This window comes from Rattus rattus, chromosome 9, assembly GCF_011064425.1.
Source record: "Rattus rattus isolate New Zealand chromosome 9, Rrattus_CSIRO_v1, whole genome shotgun sequence".
In the NCBI taxonomy this organism is placed as follows: Eukaryota; Metazoa; Chordata; class Mammalia; order Rodentia; family Muridae; genus Rattus; species Rattus rattus.
The window spans coordinates 94,596,572-94,619,186 of NC_046162.1; the positions used below are offsets into that span (position 1 = coordinate 94,596,572).

Sequence of the window (22,615 nt, forward strand, 5' to 3'; positions counted from 1 at the left end):
CAAAGACGAGCATAGATCATAGCCCAAGAGAAACTCTCTTCTCTGTTCTCAAGGATAACCGAGTAGCTAGTGGAGAATTGTTCCTAACAGCAAAGGAACAGAGACCTGGAAATCACCAATGGGAGAAAAGGGACAAGAGGGAGATTTCAGGGGAAAGGGTCCACAGCAGGAGACAGGTAGGACAAACACATCTGTATGCATTGGCATGCTCAATTTCAGAATCACGGCTTCGAATCAAAGCAGCCAGCACAGAAAATGAGGGCAGGACGCTGCATTGGAAGACAGATGTGTCATGACCACACTACTTAGGTACTGGCTCGTTCCTGTCCGCTCTACTGTGACCCTTTAGACACAAATGTCTGGAGAAGTTGTTTTTGAGATGGAGTCTTGCTGTGTTCAGGAAAAGCTTTAGCTTCTAGACTTTAGCAATTCTCCTACTTCAGCCTCTTGAGTCGCTAGAAGTATGGGTGCATGCCGTGGTGACCTTCTTCCATGAGTAGATATCAAGATTCCTATAATTTTATTTTAAACTATGAATTGAGTATGGATATGCACACATGGGCACAAAGTGCCTGCAAATGTTAGAAAGGTCAGAACCCCAGGAGCCTGGGTTACACAAGGTTGTGAACTAGGATGCAGAGATGCTCGTCAGTTAAGAGAGCTGGCTGCTCTTCCAGAGGACCTGGGTTCAACTCCCAGCACCTACATGGCAGCTCACAACTGTCTATAACTCAAAGGTCTGACATCTTTGCACAGACATACATCCAGGCAAAACACCAATGCACACTAAATAAAAATCAATAAACAAACAAACAAATGAATGAATGAATAAATAAACAAATAAACAAATAAATATTGTGAATGGCCCAACCTGGGTTCTGGGAACTGAACTTGGGTTCTCTGCAAAAGTAACCATGCACACTCTTAGCCAATGAGCCATCTTTCCCAGCCCCAGTGTACCTATTTTTCTAATGTGTGTATCCATGCATGATGTATGTATGTGTATGTATGTATGTATGTGTGTATATATGTATGTGTGTATATATGCATGTATGTGTGTATATATGTATGTGTGTATATATGCATGTATGTGTATATATGTATGTATGTGTATATATGTATGTATGTATGTATGTGTATATATGTATGTATGTGTATGTATGTATGTGTATGTATGTGTGTGTGTATGTATGTATGTGTATGTATGTATGTGTGTATGTATGTGTGTATGTATGTGTGTATGTATGTATGTGTATGTATGTATTCATTTGCAGTGTGGGCCTTGAACCCAGGACTGTAAGTGAGCTGTTATTAAGTGTCTACCACTTGAGGTACATCTCCAGCCTCAAGTCTCTTTCCCTTCTGGCTGTTCATGCACATATATTGACATAAAAACTAGAAGCTTTCCTGGGTCAAGTATCCCAATACAAAAGTGCTCGTGCATATGTGTGTGGTTGTGTGTGTATACATGTGCAAGCATGTGTGTGATCGTGTGTGTGTGAGCATATGTGTGTGTGTATGCATGTGTGAGCATGTGTGTGGTTGTGTGTGTGTGGTGTGACTGAATGCACAAGGAGGTCAGAGGCCAACATTAGGTGTTTTCCTCTATTGTTCTCCACCTTGATTTTTAAAAGAGTTTCTCCTTGAACTTAGAGTTCACTGACTTGCAGGCCCATTGACCAGTGAGTTCTAGGAATCCTCTTATCTCTGTTCCCCAGCACTGGGATTAAGGCAAGCAACACGCCCAGTGTATGGTGGGGATCTGAACTCGGGCCCTTGGCTTGTGCAGCAAGCATGTTAACCACTGAGCCATCCCCCCAGTCCTGGCAGATAAAAACTTTAATTGGCAAATACAGTAAAGCTTCAACCGGCCATTGAAGCAGAATGAACACGCCACCTGCTGCAGCCTTCTCCTGTCCACCTTGGAGACCATTGCATGCCACACACTGAATCTCATCCCAACTCCTCTTCCTACGCATGGGACGGCCTGGTCTTCCTCAGCTTGCTACTCTGTCATATCCTTGGGCTGTATACCTCTTCCTCCTTTTCTGAGTGCATCCGATGTGCCATCAAGGGCACAGAGGCCTGGTCGGTGCCCTTTTTTGTTTCTTTAAATCTTGCACAATGTCAGAGTTCGTACACTTGACAGCAAGGAGACCGGCTTGCCAGGGTGCGGGGTACTGGAGACCTGTGAGGGACAGCTGGGCTATCCTGCCAGCTACACCTGTAACCCATGGGCTTGGGAGGCTGAGGCAGGAGAATCTCAAGTGATGGCTGAAACTGACTGGAAGTACCAACCAGGAAATAAACAAAACAAAACAAAACTATGTACAATGGATAAGGCAACCTTTGGAAACCTCCAGGTTTACTGCTCTAGGAATGACTAGAATTCAGCTGAACTTCACAGATCATTAATAACACTAGTAATACCTTTCATTTAGATCCATTTGCCTGTACTTTTCCCTACTTTCTCAGTGCGGCTTCTGCCTTTTCTCTACCAATCGTCTCTTCTAGAGAGCCATGCCCTAGCTGTGTAGAGCCCTCTCGTCCCTTGAGCCATCTCGCTGGGCCCAGGAATCCACTGTGACCTGTGATCTACACTGCAGTCAAGGGCCTGGGTGCTGGTGACTCTTGGCTTCCCATGCATTAGGGCAAGAGTTCCATCCACCCAGCAATGGCATCTAGTCATAGGGCAACATATAGTTACTAGCTAGAAAAAAAAAAAAAAAAAAAAAAGAAAGAAACCATTTAAATGGCAGAGGTAGCAAGGTCAGATGCTCCAGGTTATCCTTAATCCCAGCCACATAGGATATTTGAAGCTAGCCTGGGCTACACGAGATACTGCCTCAAAAACACCCAACCCTAAAACCAAACCAAAACAATGATGTCTTAGATTGGAGGGACAACTACTTGACAGACTCTCCACAGGGTTTTCGATTACACTGTGAAATAACTTAGAATGGAATGTTAATTTAAAGCACCGTTTAAACAGACTAGAGGGGAGAACAAACAGAAAAAACCTAGGAGAGGGTTGGAAGTAATAACCCAAATGTTAGTAGTGGTTGTTTCTAGAGAGTCAGGAGATGATTTTGTGTGTTTCTTTCTACACGTCTATGTACTGTCAGCATCCCGCAGTTATCCGATGACTTATTCTAAAACAGTAAAATGCATTTTATTTTTTGAGACAGGGCCTCATAAAGTCTAATCTGGCCTTCAATTCTGACCCTCCTGCCTCACTTCTCAGGTGCTGGAATCACAGGTGTGTGCCACCACCATAGCTAGTGCATGCCTTGGTGTGTGTGTGTGTGTGTGTGTGTGTGTGTGTGTGTGTGTGGTTTGTGTATACACACATATGAAAACCTGTAAGGCTACTAAGATAACTTGGACATCCTGGACAATATTAAAAACAGAGAACAAACTACTACGGTAGTGTACAGTTCATATACCGTAGGAGCCGGAATATCCCTTCAAAGAGGTCAGAACATGTCACTCTGAAATAACCAAGATCCTCTAAGACCCACCCGTTTTTCTGACTGTAGCAGCCTAAGTCTCTGCAATGGCGGACAAAGTTACCACAGTCTGACCTCCTCTGCATCTTTAACCTCCTCTCTTCAACCTTGACCCAGCTCCTGGCTGGCCCCTTGGCCTCCCCACTCAACACACATCCACCCTCAGGGCCTTTGTACACAAGCATCACCCCCGACCCTCTGCAGTGCGTTCCCTCCATAGCCGAAGAATATGCCTCAGATCTTTGCTCTAATGTCATCTCATCAGCGGTCCCCTCCCGGCCGCTGTAAAGAACAGGGGCCACTGTGTCCACTATCTCTTCCCCCATTTCCTTGGGTCCCATTATCCCCATCTGAGGTTACGAGATGCACTTTCCTGCGTTTCTGGCTCCCTTACCCCATCCACTGTTTCATTATAAGAGCTGGCTCATAGAAGAATGCTTAAAAATGTACACCAAACCCCCAAGGGAATGAATGGATTAGGTTGTAAACTCAGAATCTGACAGACTGAGATTCACATTGCCCCTCACGTGCGTCAGACAGACAACACCACCAAGCTGCCCACTCGGGAACGCTCAGCACACATTCGACCCACTTGAGAGAAATGAGTTGCAATTACAGCCAGGGCTGATGGAAGCTGGCCAGGAGTAGATAGAGGTGAGTGCCCTGGGGGAATCGGCACGAGAGCGTCCATCAGCAACCTAAGTTCTTCTGTCACGATCTGCTCTCCGATGTGGGACACAACTCCGAATTCCCCTCAGAGTCTCCAAGTCAGCTATGCCCAGTGCTTAGAACATGGAGTGTTAAATGTCCTTTCTCTCTCTCTTTGTTATGATTAGATATTTCTTGACGAGAACAAAAGGGCACTAGGAAACCCACTGCCCTGCCCCATTCCCTGCCCAGGCAGACAGCAGACTCCAGCACATGGGCATGGCACACACCCACAGATGATTCGATGAACCACGTTCACGGCCCTGTCTGAGTGCAGCAAGCCACGTGCGCTGCTGCCTGGAGCCACCGAGGGGACCTTTTTGATCTCGCTAAGCTTTATCAGCTCCTAAAGATTCAAGGACAAGTTGATAGCATAACGCACAGTCTTGCATTCTTTGCCTTAGGGAAGATAAGAAAATTCATCTGAAGCTATTTCAGACTTTTCTGGAAATGGGGCATCCTAGAGATTAGAATGGGCTGGGAGAGGCCCTCCCTAAGTTCCAGAGCTCAGGACTTTTAAGGAGCTGGAGACTCAGAGGCCGGACCTTTCTTCCCATCCACTTTCTTTCCCTTGCTGCAACCTGACCAGTTCACGTGTGAACAGTGTTTTATCCCGAGAAGTCTTCACCAGACACTGTGTAGAAAAATGTCCTCTTCCCCACCCCCCTCCAAGGTCTCAACATTTGCTTTGGCTGTCCTGGAACTCTGTTAACCTGGCTGGCCTCAAACTCACCAAGATCAGCCCTGCCTCTGCCTCCCAGTGCTGGGATTAAAGGGGTACAAAACCACCACCCAGCTATTTATCTATCTTAAAAGGGGTCCCTTGATGACTGTAGAGACCTTAGCTAAAGAGTGGGCTTCGAGGGAGGAAACCTCTAATACTTACATAGCGTGAGGCAGGTAACATGAGGTAAGCTTGATACACCCTCACCTCCAGCCATTCCATGAAAGGCCCTCATTATCACCATGAGGGGACAAGGGCCCTCCAGGCAGGTCTAAATGACACTTCAAGACCCTGCTCTGTCTTCCAGACACACAGCGATGACAGATGGAAATATTTTTAAAGCAACATGTAAGCTTGACCACACTCAAAACCAAGATGTATACCTCAGTAGATCAGAGGTTCAAACTTACTCTTAAAATAAACACAGACACAGACACACAACACACACACACACACCACACACCACACACACAGGCACACACACACACACACCACACACACACACACACACCACACACACACAGACACACACACACACAGACACACACACAGACACACACACACACACACACACACACACACACCACACACCACACAGACACACACACACACAGACACACACACACACAGACACACACACACACACACACACACACACACACACACACACACACAGACACACACAGACACACACTCACACAATCTTGCTAGGTAGTCTAGGCTAGCCTCCAACTTTGGATCCTCTGCCTCCTCCTGAGTTGGGATTACAGGTGTGTGTCAATGCCTGGCTACTGACTATTTTGAGCATCCAAACGCGCTGCCTACGGAGCTCCGCGCCCAGCAGTAGGTGGAGACAGCTGGGAGATTAGTTCTCCTATATATGAGGACGTAAAGCATCCCACAGGAGGTGGAGGACCACAGACTAGACTAGACTGCCAAGTCACTAAAAATGAAGCTAGAGAGAGACTTCCGACCTGGGAGAGAGGGGTGCAAACAGCAGGACCCAAGGCAGGGACAGGAGAGAGAAAGCACGTGTGAGGAGAGTGGAGGGGAGTGGGCAGCTGTGCACACAGCAGGCCTGGGGTGTGCTCCGAGGCTCACCACACACCCAGGATGCCTGGCTCTGCCCCAGGAACTCAGGACCCAGTGAAAGGAATTGTGAAAGGATCCAGGAGTGCAGAGGACAGCCTGGGGAGTTTTAAAACATATGATGCCCAGGAGGAAGACGGAATGGCCTGGGATGGAATCTTCCAGAATAGAAAGCATTGTATGAAGAGCACCAGGCAGAATAACTAAAAACAGGGCCATCTCCAGAGAGCGCACGGCTCCCTCTGCCCTGAGCTCCTGTTGCCCACTCTGCCTCCCCTGAAGCTGCCTGCCTTGGCCTGCTCAGGTTTTATCCTGCGTTAGGTAGAGGGGAAAACCCAGGCCTGGTGTGAGGAGAAGCAGTTCTAGGCTCTGCCACACATCTGCTGCCACCCTGGAGGTATTATCGACCCCCAAGAATGATTTATTTCCCCCAGAAACGGGCCAAGCTGGACCCACAGAACATTGGCACCAGGGAGGACTGGATAGTGGCATCATGGCAGGTTGTGGCTTCACTCAACTGCCAGCCACCTCCCTCGCTGTTAGCTCAGTATACACAGGCTATCTAGCCTTAGGTGTTTCCCCACCATGCAAAGGGAGAGCCGACACCCACCAGAGGGACATGTCAAAGGGGAAATGGATGGGCAGCTGGCAGCACTCTGTCTTAGTGCCACATGCTCAGAAGCACGTAGCTGGGGAAATTACTATCACTCACAGGGAGGCTACCATGGAAACCATGGCCCCCAAAGCACAAACCCAGAGCTTGCTCTACAGAGCTCACCTTTACAGCAGCAAGGGGACAGGCGGACCAGGAGGTTTTCTTCCCCACCCTTCTTCCCTGGGTAGTCCTCCTTGTGACCTGCCCTCTGGAGAAGTTCCTACCGGCACCCCAGTGCTAGTGGACCCGGCTCCACCTTGATCCATCCACCCTGCCCCGCCCAAGCCCAAGCCACTTCAGGATCCCTACCTCTCTCTGCTCACTGCAGATCTTACACAGCCACAGGGGCCGCTTCTGGCCGGGGGAAGCCTCGATCCCACACTTGGTGCAGACTTTCTACAAGAGAGAGGACGCACGAGTGTCAGTATTTTGGCTGCTTTCTCCTAGGCTGTGGAGCTAGGGCAGTGGGCCCCAAGCGATACCCTGGCACCTTCTAAGAGGATAGTTTCTGCTTTGAGCTAAGGACAGGGCTCCCAAAGCACAGCGAATCTAGGAAGCTTTGGCTGCCTTGGCAATCTAGTTGCCCCAGCTATGGATCTTCATGTTACAGATTGCACATCCCATAATTCTGTCTTGTAAGGACCTCATCGAAACCAGCAATCAGGGGGGAAATATCAGCTAGTGATCCCCACAGCACCAGCGTGTTCAGCCCCAAAGAACTGGAAATCGCCCAAATGCCTAATACCTGGGGAGGAGCCAAGCAAACAACAGATGAAGACATTGCCTTCCAACAGAGGACCGCGGCTACCTGCAGATGTGGGTGGGAAGTGTGGTCCTCTCCCAAAGAAAGTACACACTTGCTCAGGAGCAGGCCAGAAACGCCCACGCGTGCCTGACAGGCTAGGGGCCACGGGGAGACATATGAACAGCAGCATAACGTGTGCTTGATACCACATTTCTCATGCAAGGATTCCAGGATCGGCTCAGTAAGGTGGTGAGCCCACTGCACGGGTCAGGAGTGAAGGGTGTGAGAGACCTGAGACCTTGTCCAGGGTCTGAAGCAAGGGAGAACTGGGTAAGCAGTGATGCTGTAGCACCCACCCCCACTGTTCCCTTCCAGACATAAACAGCCAGATCACAGACTCCAGTGTCTCTCCTTCTACTCAATTGTTTAAGTTCTTAACATCTAAACAGACACTTTGCTTTCCCAAGAGGCACAGCAACAAACAATGGCAGGGAAGGCCAGGATAAACACTGGAAGGCAGAGGTGGATTTGTTGGGGCTGAGGGTGGTTCCCAGCCTACCAGGGGCGTGTGACTGAAAATTGATGGCTTTTCCTGGGGGTTTTACAGATGCTCCTGTCCCTACAGGGTAAGGGCTTCCACTGAGGGACGGATGGATCTGTCGCTTGGCCTTTGCTGCAGACGGCCAACTGAGCAAGAGACACGCCTCTCCATGGAGAGAGAAATGTCACCAGCTTGGCTTCCCAGGCGTGCATCGCCAGCCTGACCCGGCAGCCCAGCCTGTGCTGTGCAGGAATGACGGGAGCCGGCACACTCAGAAGGGAAGCAATGATGCTTCATGTGTGGGCATGGATTGGCCGCCATCCAAAGTCACTGCTCTGATTTTCTAAACAAAGTGGAAACTGCTCTAAGGCCCTGTCTCTGAGCTGGCAGGAAGGTCCCTTCTCAGGTTCCAGGCAGCACAGGGGCTCCTTACTGGCTCTCGGGAAAGTGCTGGGTTTGCAGTGTTTGTGGTCAAGCATGTAAGGAGGGTCCTCTCAGAGCTGCCCATTGCTCCTTGGAGGTGCTCCCTGGAGGTGCTCTCAGCTCTCTGGGCCTTTTGAAGGGAGAGGCAGCTACCAGTGTTAGCCCTGCTTTTGGACCATTTACAGGCTAGGGATAGTAAGCCTCTCCAGGGGTTAGCAGCTCATCTCCTAGACTTTAGGCCACCACCTCTGGTGTAGGCCACAGAGAGGCCAGAGATCCCTGTAACACGGGGTGCTCTGCCCTCCCCCAAGGCTGTTGAATGAGACCATGCTCTTGAAAATCAAGTGTGATGAAAATACTGGCGGCCACCATTTATGGAGCAATCATGTGTGCCAGGTACAGTGACCCCAGCCACAGCATGTGGAGGAGGTGCGCGATGTGTGTGATGTGATCCCTGTGAAGACATGGAGCTAGAGAGACTCTGAGATCCTGTAGACTGCTCAGCTTGAGAACCACCAAGTGGAATTGCCTTCCAGAGCTCAGCAGAACAATCAGTCCCCTCTCTCCAGGTACCTCGGGCTACCCACAGCAACGGGGGGGGGGGGCTGGTTCTGTTCCCGCAGGGACCTAGGATACGGCTGAAGTCTCTAAGTAGCTGACCACTGACAGCACAGACTGATTCTGAGAGCTGGGTCCTCCAGGGATAGGGGTGTAGCTGGGACTCACTCGCACACGCCCCAACACTTGTTCTTGGCCAGTCTGGTTCTGTCCTAAGTTCTCTCTCAGCCTAGCAGCTTCCACCAGCACCCTGCAAACTGCCCAGCAGCCCAATGATCACTGTCCCTAGAGGGAGGAGACAGTGCAGTGTCAGGCCCTATCTAGGTCAGATCAGTTTGATGTGATAAAAAGACCGTAGCTCCTGACTGAAGCTACAGGAGTTGCTTTCCACAGTGCCGGAGGCCTGAAAGGCTGACCAACAGAAGCCTTCTAGAATATTCCCATGTGACAGGTGACAGAGCTCTGGCCGCTTCCTCCTCTTACGAAGTTTCCAGCCCCATCGTATGGGCCCAACCCTGTGACTGCCTCTAACTCAAGTCACTTTCCAAAGACCATGCCTCCAAGTATCCTATTGGGTGTGGACATCAGAATATAGGTTTAGGGAACACAAATATTTGGTCCATAGTGGCCGCCCACCATGGGTCTCTCTCTATTGCATGGTGGGAGGCCTTGGTATCACCTGCTCCATCCTACAACACCTAGCATCCGGCCACCGACTTGATGTCCTTATAGCCCTGATCCTGGTTCCTGCAGTGTCAGTGGGTTATGTCGCTAGGACACAGGCTTTGACTGGGGCAAGCCAGGGTGAGCCTTTGGGTGGGATTACCCAAGCCGGTCCAAACCGCAGATGTTCTTACGTCTAAGTTCACCATTCATCGTTTTGAAGATTAACTTGAGAGTCACACAAAACCCCAGCGGTATAGACAAGGCACTCAGCCGACGCCGGCCCTGTCTTACTAGCAGCACCTGTGGCATCCCGCTCTGACAGCCTAGGAGATCCTCCTCGAGCCGGGCATCATCTGGTGTAGTATCTATCAGTCATGAACGATCATTTAAAGTGAGACTGGGGACCAGGGAAAGAGCTCGATGCTAGAATATTTGCTCAGCAAAATGTGCCCACCCTTGTGCCCACCGAGGATGGGATGCCCTTGGAACAAGGCACAGGTTGTTGGATGAGACACATGGACGGGCAGGGCCAGGTAGTACTGTAAACTGATGGTGCGCAGGACCTTCCCAGGACTCACCCTGTCGAGGGCAGCTCAGCTGCACCAAGCAGTGTGCATGAGAGGGTTAAGGGGGACTTTTTAAAATTTTATTTATGTGAGTACACTGTAGCTGTCTTCAGACACACCAGAAGAGGGCATCAGATCCCATTACAAATGGTTGTGAGCCACCATGTGGTTGCTGGGAATTGAACTCAGGACCTCTGGAAGAGCAGACGGTGCTCTTAACCACTGAGCCATCTCTCCAGCTCCCTAAGTGAGATTTTTTTTTTTTAAAGAAAATTCTAACATTATTTACTGTATGTGGAGGTCAGAGGACACCTTTACCCTCTACCACGTGGGTCCCAGAGACTGAACTCCAAGTCTGAACTTGGCAGCAGTGTCTTGACTGAGTCATCCTCCTGTCCCCTAAATGGGGGTTTAAAAAGTGGGGTACACATGTCTTGTTAAAACATCTGATGGTTGGTGCATCCACGCTGTGGGGCCAGGGGTGGGGAGGATGGGAGGAAACAAGGGAAAAGCTCACGAAAACTATCCTATCCTCTACTTGGACAGATGTGGCATGCAGTCGACCTCTAAAGAGAGTAGGTGTACTCCAGTCTGGTGTAGGAGGAAGAACGAGGGGCAGATGGCCCATCCATGCTGGGGTATGGAATCCCCACTTCTCCACAGCAGAGAACTCAGTGCTGCCTGCTCCCCAGGTTCGAACCAGGTCTGTGGCTATTCAGGTGGAGAGAAAGCCACTCCCATCCTTCTTCAGAAAGGGTGACAGTGGGCACTTTCTTGGAGTTTGTCTCCATGACTCTTTGCCTTTTAGAGTTTTTTATAGGGGATCAGAAGGGTGGCAGGATGGGACACCCCCACCCATGTGTGCACAACCCTATTGCCCTGCCAAGCTCCAGCCACTACGGATAGAAGCTACAGTGGCTCGTAGGCATCACTCAGCCATATTCACATGCTTGGAGCATGCCTGGCTGTCAGGGAGCTGGGTATTCCCTAGAGCCTGGGGCTACGGAAAGATAACATGCTCACTTCAAGTAGTACAGAATTGCTGCTCTATTAAATCTCAGATCAAGAGGGAAATAATGAGAGATTTCCATTTCCCTTTATGAGTTTGGTCTTTGTTTTCAGATTCCAGTACAGAAAATTAAGCAGTCAGTATTTAAAAGGAATGAACGAAAGAAAGGTTGTGCACGAAAGAGCCTCTCCACCTGGCAAGGCGACCCTAGGCCTGGGGGATTGGCTTCCCACGAGCAGAATTGCCTTCTGCGATGGGACTCTGGCTTCTGGGGTCCTCACTGCTTGGCAGCTTGACAAATACATCTGAGCACTAAGGAAATCACACTAAGCCTCCAGACTGTGTTGCTATTCTCAATCTATCTGTTCGTCCCTTTGCAGATGTGTGGTCCAGCCCTGAGAACCCAGGGAAGGGGCCAGTGAGTGGAAGCAGACTGTGCCCTTTGGAGGCAGCCTTGGACTTGCACTTCCTCTAACCTCTTCTTTTCCTCCACCTACATCAGTGGCAACGAATAACCTGTGCCCTGTTGTGAAGATCAAGGAAGGTTATTCCTACAACGTATGACGGAACCCTTTGCCAGCACATCTTTCTCAGTGAATAACACAAGTTCCTTTTTTACTGCCCCAACCCAGCAGGCACCCTGATCCTTCCTCTCTTACACCTCCCCACCATTCAATAATTCCTCCATAGGAGCTCCAAGCAGCTTTTGAGCCTGTAAACTCCCCTCTGCCACCTCTGCATGAACCACAGTCACTACCATGCCCTAGCCTACACCATGGGCCCTGCAGCCTGTGTCCCCTATACCAGCCAGGCCCCAATTAGTTCACGGCACACAGCCTACGAACTGTACAGATGCTGTTTCTCCTACTTCTGCCAGCCTACGAGACTTTAGAAACTTTCTGCTGCGTCTGGATGAAGACCAATGCCTGCTGTATGGTGAAGGGTGTTCAGGATGGACTGACTCCCTTATCCCCACTGGCCTCTGCCCTGCCCTGGCTCCTGCTTTCTCTACTCTACAGCTCAGCCATGTTGGCTTCCCACGACAGCCCAGAGCCCTTGCTCTGCCTCCGTCCCAGGATCTCACTGTGCTGCAGCTTTGACTGGGGTGCATCTGACTACACAGTCTTCCTCACTGGCCTAGATGCCCTTTAGACCCTTCTTCGGTCAGGCTTCTCTTGCCTTACCCAGTAGCAACTTCCATTGCAGGCTCTTGTGTCCTCCTCCTGTCTGTCCCGGTTGTGTTTTTGTCCTCTGCTGCGTGTGATGGACCACTGCCGCTCTCCCTACCAGGCTGTCAGACAGGGCAGAGGCCGTGCCTGTTAGGACTATCTTCAGGAAGCAGGAAGGAAGGAAGGGAGCCCCCACACAGACACGCACTTCGCAGCATGAGCCAGGTCTAGGCATGAGGTCCACCCCAAGCAGTTCTGATGAGTGGGATGCTGGGAGGTTAGACTGGGGAGAGGCATAGTTAGTGTATAAGTGTGGGGTCCCCAGAGGAGGTCGCACTACTGGCTGGGCTGGGGCGCTTATTCTTAAGAAATGAAACACGAGGCCAGCAGGGCAGGCCTCAGAAATGATGTAACACGTCCTTTGCTAAGGTAGGCAGCAGAGATGTCCACCTTACCGTCCCATGAGCATCCCCGGGGTGCATCCTGAAGGTTACCTGTGTAGTATCTGTTTCAAGGCTGACTCCAGTGTCTCCCCCCCTCACAAATGTCCTCATCATACTTACTTCAGTTATGCCCAGGAAGCCAAGGCCACATGTCCCCTTCCCTGATCACAGCCAAGAGCCAGAGAGCCTAACAAAAACGCTCTCAAGGGTCAGGCGCATAGCTTGACTGGCAGAGTTTACCCAGCACCCAATAGCCTTGGATTCCATCCTCTGCGCTGTATAATCCAGGGGAAAAAAAGCACTCCCATAATTCCAGCACTTGGCAAACAGAGGCGGGGAACTGGGGACTTAGTGGCATCTTCAACTACATGGTAAGACAACTCAGGCCACATGAGACTCTGTCTCAAAAATAAAAGTATAAATTAAAAGGCTCTTAAAGCCAGGAAGATCAAACCCCAGGTGCCTTTGCCTTGGTTCCCATGAGTTCTCACTGGGCTCCCTGACATACCAATCCCGCTACACCATCGCAGGGCACTCACCCTACTGCTTCTGAAGCTGCTTGAAGTGGGGAGCTAGAGGGAGCTTACAGGAAAGGACACTGTCTTGAAAGCAGGCCTGCCTTCTCTCAGGACAGCCATCTGGAGCAAATGGCCACACACTCCTGGAAGAACCCTGGGTCTTCTCAGGACTGCCATTCACCGCCCGGAGACTCAAGCTCATGGCACTTTGCCAACCTGAGAGGGGAGGTCACCTTCAGAGACTCCGCACCAGCGGGCCCGAGCTACCTAACTGTGCCCCATTAGTGACGGTAACGGTGGCTATGTACTTCTTTATTTTTACTTTTTTAAGATAAGATCTTGCCTGGTGGCCCAGGCTGTACCTAAATTCCTCCTATGTCAGCCTCAAGAGCAGCTGGGACTACAGGTACAAACCGCTTAGGATAGTCGTTGAAACGTATTTGGTGCTTCCATATACAATGAACATTACCCATAGGTGCTGTTTTAGGCTAAGATGATCTGAGATCTATACTCCCAGATTACATGGTGGAAAGAGAAGCAATCCCGAAAGTTGTCCTCTGCCTGCTCCCCATGTTGTGGTACAAGTATACACCCACCTATATAAGCCCCCCAACACACAGTGCTACAAAATGGGTCATGGTCGTTTCCCAAAATATCCAATGCGTGGAAGCTGATGGATGAGACTTTGTCCGTAGGAGCCACACTGCAGGTGACACTGGTGAGGGGCTGTCCATCCTCTGAAACGAAGCAGGGAAATACCGCGGCTGCACAGCATGGTCGCGTGCACAGCATGGTCCCAGCACATGCACAGGCTATATGAGGCAGGAACCCCCGAGGGTCCGCTTATTCCCACACACTGCCTGACGCTTGAAAGCGAAGCCATACAAGACGACGACATCACACTGTGCTGCAGGGAAAGCTGTGCCAGCAATAAAAAAACGACAACGATGTAAATGGAAAAGGGGACAAAAAATACTGACAAAGCTGTACAGGTAACAAGACGGGTGACGGACACAATACACTTAAAACCAATAGCTCGTAAACCGTCTGCATCGTCTGAAGTCGGCAAGCTACCGCATAAATATGTATGTGCGCGTAATGGATTCGGAAGTCTATCTACGCATAGAAGATTTCTGGGAAGGTATCAGCCGGAATGTAAATCAGATAGTGCTAAGTCAAAATCTACTTTATTTTATATTGATGGAGTAGGTGTCTGTGTGTATCTGTGTGTGTGTCTGTTTGTCTCTCTGTGTGTCTGTGTGTATCTGTGTGTGTCTGTCTATCTGTGTGTGTCTGTCTATCTGTGTGTGTCTCTCTGTGTCTGTCTGTCTATCTGTGTGTGTGTCTCTCTCTCTCTCTGTGTCTGTGTGTGTCTTTGTATGCACGTAACCACCCAACTCATGTGTGGAGGCCAGACATTGTGGGAGTCAGTTCTTTCCTTGTACCATGTGGGTTCTATGACTCAAATAAGGATCATCGGGCATGGTAGTAAATGCCATTATCTACTGAGCCATTTTGCTGGCCCTGAGATCTATTTTAAATAGATAAGCAATAGGGCGAGGGCTATGGCCAAGTGCAGAGCACTTGCCTAGGACGTGTGATAAGCACCAGGATAAGCAGAATTCCTTTTACTCCCTCTCCCTCTTCCCTCCCTCCCATTCTGGGCTGGGGACAGAGCCCAGGACCTCATGCATGCTGTAGCAGTAGGTGCTCTACCGCTGAGTGACAGCCGTAACCCCAGAATCCCTATTGAAAAGAAGTCTATGCTGAACACTTTAGGAAAGATGCTTTACTGGGTTAGAGCTGGGCTTCTGCAGGCCAGGTAAAGCTGACAGCACATGGGTTTACAGATCAACTGGGTGGAATGAGGAGTCAGGCCAGGTGGTATCACTGGGTCAACAAACCCACTGATCGCAGGCTCAGCCTTGATCTCTAAGACATCACCAGCTGAGCTTGCAGCTGCACTTCCGCCCTCTTAGGCAGATGAGTTGAGAACAGTCTTGTTGCCATAGATTCAGTACTGGGACCCCAGGCTCCACTGCCAAGCAACTTAATACGTATAGTTCAGATATTGATGTGCATGTTATAAATATTTCAACTTTATGTGGTGCTAACACTGAGCTGGGCCATTTTGCTGGCCCTGAGATCTATTTCAAATAGATAAGCCAAAGGCACTGCTTCAAGGAGGCTCTCATTTAACTTCCGGAGCATCTCCGGAAGCAGGGATTTGAGATCCTGTCTTTTGAACAAGAGATCTGGATAACTTGGCCATGGGAGCTAGAGTGTGAACCTTGTTCTGTCGGAGACACAGATGTTGGTTTTGGCTACAGCTGACAGACCTATTTGGGAAGGGCATTTCTCCTTCTACATGGACCCAATTTCATGCTCTCCACCCAGTGTGAAGGCAGGAATGGGATCCCTGGACCCCACAACTCATCCAGAGGTCCAAACAAGGCAGAGCCTCACATGGGAGAGGACACAGCCTAGCTCCGCCTTCCCAAGCATTAGGGCATCGCCCAGGCAGTCAGCAAAGCCAAAGGACCCTTAGGTTCCAGCTATCATCCTGACCACATTCATATGCTGTCATAAATAGAGCCCCAAAGGACACAGCCATCACTGCTTGGCCTAAGACAGAAGCAAGGAAGTAGCTGAGTAGCCCTGCAGAAGGACTTCCAACCCTAATGTCCCAGTGTGGAACTTGCAGTCCCATCCTGTCTTCAGCCTCTGCCAGCCTCCCTCCATCGGAGCCACTGGTATCATAGGGACCATCACAAGCCCCAGACCTGTGCCAGCCCTCACTCTCCAACACGCCATAAAATGACACCACCATCATTTCCAAAACACCTCCCTCCACCTGCCACTCACACAGTCACCACAGTGTCCCCAGCAGAGGGGAGGGTTAAAAAGGCAAACTCTTGATTATTAACATCCACACAGCCCATATCAGGAAATCATGGCTAGAATGTGGCTTTGCACTGGTTCTGTGTCGTCATGCTGTATATGTGATCAGGACATTGAGGTGAGGCCCTGCCTAATTTGGGCACCAAGGACAGTGCCCAGTATGCCCTCTTTTTAACCCTTTCTAGTCCTAATGAATTTCCGCATCCCATTCCAGACCACGAGATTGAATTTGGAGTTTCTGTCTTCTTTCCAGTGGTGCATAGAAGTGGGGGGATGTGCAGGGTGTATGGGGGGACACAGTGGGGACAGGGGACGGGGTATGAAGTGTGGATATAGGAACACGGTGTTGGGCAGAGACAGTTTCAACAAGGACTTGGGCAAAGAGGGGAGAGTCACCCAGTCAGAAGCTGGGAGGAAGACAACAGAAGTCCTAATACTGAGCAATTAAACAGGACGTGAGGCCCACGGCTTCTGGTCCCGGCAATGAACTCAATAGGGTGGGTGTTAGGGGAAGGTGTTAGGTGTGGGCCCAGCATGAGGTACTAGAAACATACCATGTGGGCCACTGTAGAGGTATTTGCTACCAAACCTGACAACCTTGGTTCAATTCCTTTGACCCACATGGTGGAAAGAAAGGATCGGCTTTCCAAAGTGGTCTCCCCGCTGACCTCCACACACATGCTGTGGGCAGTGTGCAGTAACACATACAAGTACACACACATAATAAATAAATATAATTTAAAAAATTAACAACAACAACAACAAAGTTCCCGTGATGTGGTGTGTAATCCCAAAATTCAGAAGACTGAGGCAGGGGGGTTGTGAGTTCTAGGTCAGCCTGAGCTACACAGTGTGACCTTGTCTCAAAGAAAAGCCAAAAGCGAAGAGGAGGAGGAGGGGAAGAGGAAGCAGCAGGGGGAAAAGGGTTGGGGCAGGGGAGCAACTACAGTATTAAAGTCAACTGAGACAGTGTGCCTGGCACAGCCCTGAGCCCCCAGGACGATGTGGGACCTGGCACAGCTCTGGGCCACGGACACACAAACCTTGGCCTGAGTGTGAACAGAACAGTGAGTGTGACCAAGCCCAGAGGGAGATTCATAGGAACACATAGCAAAGAGGAATTACACACACAATCACAGAGGGCACAGGGAACAGCCAGGGGCAGCTTCCTGAAGTAGTCATCCCCGATAAAGACGGATGTCAGCCTGGAGGCTGGGAAGCCCCCACATGCCTATTTCCACCAAGGCCCTACCATGGCTGCCAGTCTGCCACTCCATGTGGGGTTCGACTGTCAGAGGGCCATCAGAATCTGTGCCCGGAGAGGAGGTGGCACGTGCAGTGGGAAAAGCACAATCAACAGAAGGTATCTGTTTCAAACAATATTTTCAAATTTCAGATAGTATGGAGAAAAAATATAGAAGGTTCCTATATTTACAGACAGGGACCCCCATTTGCAGTTTGCACAGTTAAACAACTAACTGCTCCAGAGCCTTCCAGAAAAAAAAAAAGGGGGTTCAATAGCTCCTGGTGAGGAGACCATGGAGGGACACATGTGCTTTAACCATCAAAGGAGATAAGCCTGAGTCTCACAGAGTATGTAGAGTGGGAGACAAGCAATAATTCTGACTCTCCCCAGGCAGGGGTGCCAAGGACTGGAAACTGGCACGCACGCACACACGCACGCACGCACGCACGCACGCGTAATTCTCCCAGAGTCCCTCGGGCCTTCCCTGTGCCTAAAACAACCAACCATCCTGGCAAATCCTTCCTGAAGGCTTCATCATCTGCTTCCAGTTCCAAAGGCCACTTCTTGCTTCTACACTCGACTTGCTAGCCATGGCACTTAGAACTGTGAGGACCTGAGCCACAAATACCCTGTCTCAATCACCAGAGGACTAAGGGTCAGGCCGGTTACCACTGGGGACCAGCACAGGCAGGCCAGGTGGCTCTAAACCCAGTTTCACCTTTGCAAATCAAATTACTTCCAGGCCAGGAGGCAGTGAGGGGAAGGGAAAGCCCAGGTGGTGGAGACAACTGAACTCACATCGATTTTGCTCCTTGCTGTGTGGTTACTTAGAGTTACAAGTCGCAACAATGATAATAGCCGCCACTTATTGAGCAGGTATTCAGCGACATTCCAGTGCTCAGCATACATTATCATTATCGAATTTAATCTCAATGACATTCACAACAACCCTGCAAGGGAGGCTTAATGAGCTGAACTAGGAACTGAAGGCCCCGAGACTCTGGGCTGCTCAGCCAAATTCACACATGGAGGAGAGAGCAGAACTAGATTGGACCCTGAGACCTTGGCGGGTGAGACTAAGTAAGGACTTGGGTTGGGGGTGTGGCTCAGTGGCAGGTAACACGGATAAAACCCTGATTTGATTCAGCACTGGACGATGCGCACCAGTATACGGGGGTTGGGAGGGGGATACTTACATAAGTAAGTCGTGCTTTGTGTTGGACCCAGATCAACATGGATTATGAGACTGATGTCCAGGTGCTGGAATTCTCGTCGGGCTCACACGGGTTAGTAACTGAAGGGTTCAGCTTCCCTCCCAATCTTGCCCCTCACCTGAGCTCTAGTGCCTACACATTAAAAAGGATGTTTCTAGGCTCAGAAACTGGGAACACAGGATAGAGCTATCCTTCCTTGAAGATAAACTTCCCAGACAAACTGCTGGCCACAACAGAATGTAATCCCTAATCAGGCCTCAGGTTCTGGTTACCCAGGCCTCTCACAGATAATCTCTCATCAAGAGGCTCCGCCATCTCTCTGTAGGTGCTGGGATGGCAAATGCGGTCTACTGCATCTGGTTTTTAACGTGGGTCCAGGGGATTTGCATGGCAAAGGCTTTTGTGCACTGAGGCAGAATGGCAGCCCAGGAACAGGCGTGGAGGAACACCCACACTTAATCCCAGCATAGAGGGGTTGAAGCAAAAATACTGCAGTAAGAAAAAAGAAAACAAGAGGAAAAGGCTTTCGTGTGCTAAAGAGGCTGGTGATGTCTAAGACAGCTCAGGAATGGGCCTGGTCAACAGAAAGACCAAGATGTGCTTAGAGGGTGGGGACTGTATCCCCACCCTTTAGCCCCAGAGAGGAGAATCAGGTGTCATGGGCAACAATGTAACCAGTCCTGTCAGCATCCATTAAAAGGAGGAGAATGGGTTCCAGGACAGTGAAACGTAAGGAAGTCCCTACAGAGAGGCTTTCCACCTTCCCCACACGCCATCCCACACATCTTTTCATCTGACTGTCCTTCCGAACAAACCAGAAGGGCATCTCCCTGAACGCCGTGAGCCATCCCAGCAAGCCAGTCTAACGCAAGAGAGCAATGTGGCTGGTGGCCTGGCACCGCACAGGTGAACTTCTGACCAGCATCTGAAGTGAGCTTTGTGGAACTGATCCCTTACCTGCGGGACCTGACCAGAGATCTCCCAACCATAGAATCTGCTGCTCAGCTGATCTCTGAACATTTAGGGATCACCCTTGCTTGTTTCTCATATTTAGGGCCTGATCCCCAGAACGGAGACACCCAAGCTTGCTTTTGGAAGGTTCATGGTCTTTGTGTGAGGGTAGGTCAGAAGCCTCTGCTAACTCTCGACGTCCACCCAGAATTTGGATAACTATCACCTGAGCTTAGGGACAATGACAATGAGGCTCTGGATTAAACAAAAGAAACACAGTAAGGTCCACAGGCTGCTGGGGAAATAGTAGACTTCTGGACATGTAGAAAAAGGGGTGGGGGGAAGGAGAGAGACTCCCCCTGTTTGATCCTGCTCTCTCCAGCCTTGTCTCTAAGATCAGCAAGCCCATCACACCAGCCTTGTGTTTTACTGTCTACTCTCGTCTCTGTGGCGACTCTCCTGTCTCCAAGGTTTTTGTCCAGACTGAGCCTCATGTTTGCCTGGCAAACATCTTCACATCCTTAAAACACATCTGAAAGTCTCTTCCTCCCTGGCTCCTTCCTTGAGCTCCTCCAAGAGGCACTAATGTCTTCCCTGGTCCCCTTTCAGGTGTGAGGCCATCCCCAGAGCAGTGCTGACCGCGTCTCACTGGACAGTCTCCTCCTTGACCAGCTCCCTCAGACACCATGGCTCTGGTGAATACCAGGGAGTCAGACCCAAGGCCTTGCACATGCCAGGCAAGCGCTCTTTCTGAACCATGCTCCAGATTCACATTGTTCATGGTTCCCAGTGTTCAGCGGGAGCCTGGGTTGTCTGGCACAGGAGGGGAGGTTAAGGGCTAAACACAATGAACTTCCCTTATGCCTGGAGCCTCTGGTCTATGGAACAGTTAAGGAGGGGAGAGATGTGACTTCAGAGACTCAATCACTCTTACAATCTGGCCTCTGCATTCTTAGAACTTCTTTTTCCAGAACATTCTCAGGGGATGTTGACGGTATAGTGGTGAATGTAGCTGTCTTCCAGAACATTTCCAGATACTCATAGAATTCCTGGATCTCCATGGGTTTAGAAGTTAGGAAAGTAAACAAAGCTTATTCAGAGACTTGGCCAGCAATTTTGGGGGAGGAAGAAGAGATAGGGTAGGGACTTTGGTATTTCAGACTTCTAAAATCCCTCGGAAGGACTGTCCATCACAGCTACATAGGTAAGGTCTGGAAGGAAGGTCAGGGCAGCAGACACCAGGACAAGGGACGACACACAGACCGTATTACAGAAGCAACAGAACTCGGGGGTGGGGATGGGGGCCTTGGGCTCAGCATCCTTCCAATATTGGGGAGTATACAGTACTGTTGATTCAACATCCCCAGAACAGACTTGCGGGGAGGGGCCAGGCCTTGCCCTTATTTACAGAACCCACAAACGTTCATGTGAAGGGAAGCAAACAGTAAGAGTCAGCTAATGGCTGACCCTGGGGAGGCAGCACCCCGAGGCTCAGGAGGGAGGTGGCCGTGAGGCTTGGTGGCAGGGCCTGGTGCAGGTGGAATGGGAGAAGGCACAGCTCAGCTGTGCTTCCAGAGGCTCACTGGGTACTCGCAGACAGCCAGTCAGGAAGAGGCCTTGAGTGGGGAGGTCTCAGACCTGAGGAAACAGTGATGTAATGGGTGAGATGGACAGGATGACAGGATGGACAACATACAAAGAGGAAGGACGACTATCGCTGTGCCCAGAGCATAAGTCAGGCAGCTCAAGGCTGCTGGACCTGGGAGGCTGGACCACAGGGAGCAAAGTGAGGAGTCAGGAGGCCTGATGTAGCTACGGGTCAAAATGACCAATCCACAGCACCCCGAAACACAGTCAACACAGATCCCTAGCCAAAGCCAGTAGGTTGCCCCCAGCCCCTAGTCCCCAGACCCCTATGCCCCAGACTCCCAGCTCCTTAACTCTCCAGCCCCCTATTCTCCAGTCCCCAGCAGTCCCCCAGCCCCCCAGCATGGCACCTGTACTTTGTCAGCTCTACCTCATCCTAGAAGAACATCAAGGGCCCCTCTGGCCTCCAAGGATTACATTAGTCCTGTCCCCCTCTTTCCAGCTATGTAGACACAGCCAGTAGGTACCTTTGGGAACTGTTTTGTTTTCTTTGGAAAAAAAAAAATCCAGCAGACTAGACAAACATCCCAGAGCTTCTAACAGTCTTTGGGCAATGGCACTAATAGCTAATTAGGGACCCTGGTGACAGCAGGCCTGGAGCTTCATGGGAGACAATGACAAGACGGGGTTAGGCGGAGAAAGACCCGCGGGGCCGAGTTGGTGCCAATTACACTAGGAAGTCAACTCGCTGCCTCCCCTGCCCCCATGGAAGGAAGCAGAGGCCCCGACACCGCATGGAGGCGTTTAGACTTTGTCCTGCAAACAGTGGGGAGCCTCGGAAGGCTTTGGGGAGACTCGGAGAATGGTGTGAGCAGAGCAAAGTAGAAGAGGGCAGGAGCAGAGAGATGAGCCGGAAGTAGAGCCAGTACTTGGAGACCGGCAAGGGACCCTACCGCAGCAGCTCGGCCTTCCCTGAACCCAGGGGCTGGGGTCTCATACCCTATAGGACCCACTATTCTCCTGTCTGCATTCTGGTGGTGGTGGAGTCAGGATTTCTCTGCGGAGCCCTGGCTGTCCTAGTACTAGCTCTGTTCTCGGCCGGCCTTGAACTCACAGAGATCCACCTGCCTCTGCCTCTGAGTACCACCCAGCTCTTGTCTGCTTTTGAACGTGGTTTCTAAGAAGGGTCTCTGGAAGCCCAGCTCATCCCTCTGCTCGCTCACGTTCTTTATCCGTCTGCATTCGTGGGAAGAAATGTCCCTCTCCCTGGAGGTAGATAAAAGTGAGAAACAAACTCTGAAGGAGAGGGGCGAGAGGGTCCCCCTCCCCGCCAAAGCATCTGATAAAGCCACAATTCTTTGTTTTGGAGCAGGTGGTTAGGGATGGAGCATAG

General features: G+C 50.5%; 1 protein-coding gene across 4 annotated transcripts in view; it reads right to left on the reverse strand.

Annotated features, from left to right (window-relative positions):
- Positions 1–22,615, reverse strand: part of Rph3al (rabphilin 3A like (without C2 domains)) — a 143,431-nt gene that overhangs the window by 44,107 nt on the left and 76,709 nt on the right. For 3 of the 4 annotated variants that reach the window (XM_032913606.1, XM_032913607.1, XM_032913605.1), the window contains exon 5: positions 6,995–7,081. The exons of the other annotated variant lie outside the window; for it this stretch is intronic. In XM_032913606.1, coding sequence (XP_032769497.1) covers positions 6,995–7,081 — 87 coding nt within the window. The remainder of the gene's footprint in view (positions 1–6,994; positions 7,082–22,615) is intronic. 4 annotated transcript variants of the gene reach the window in all.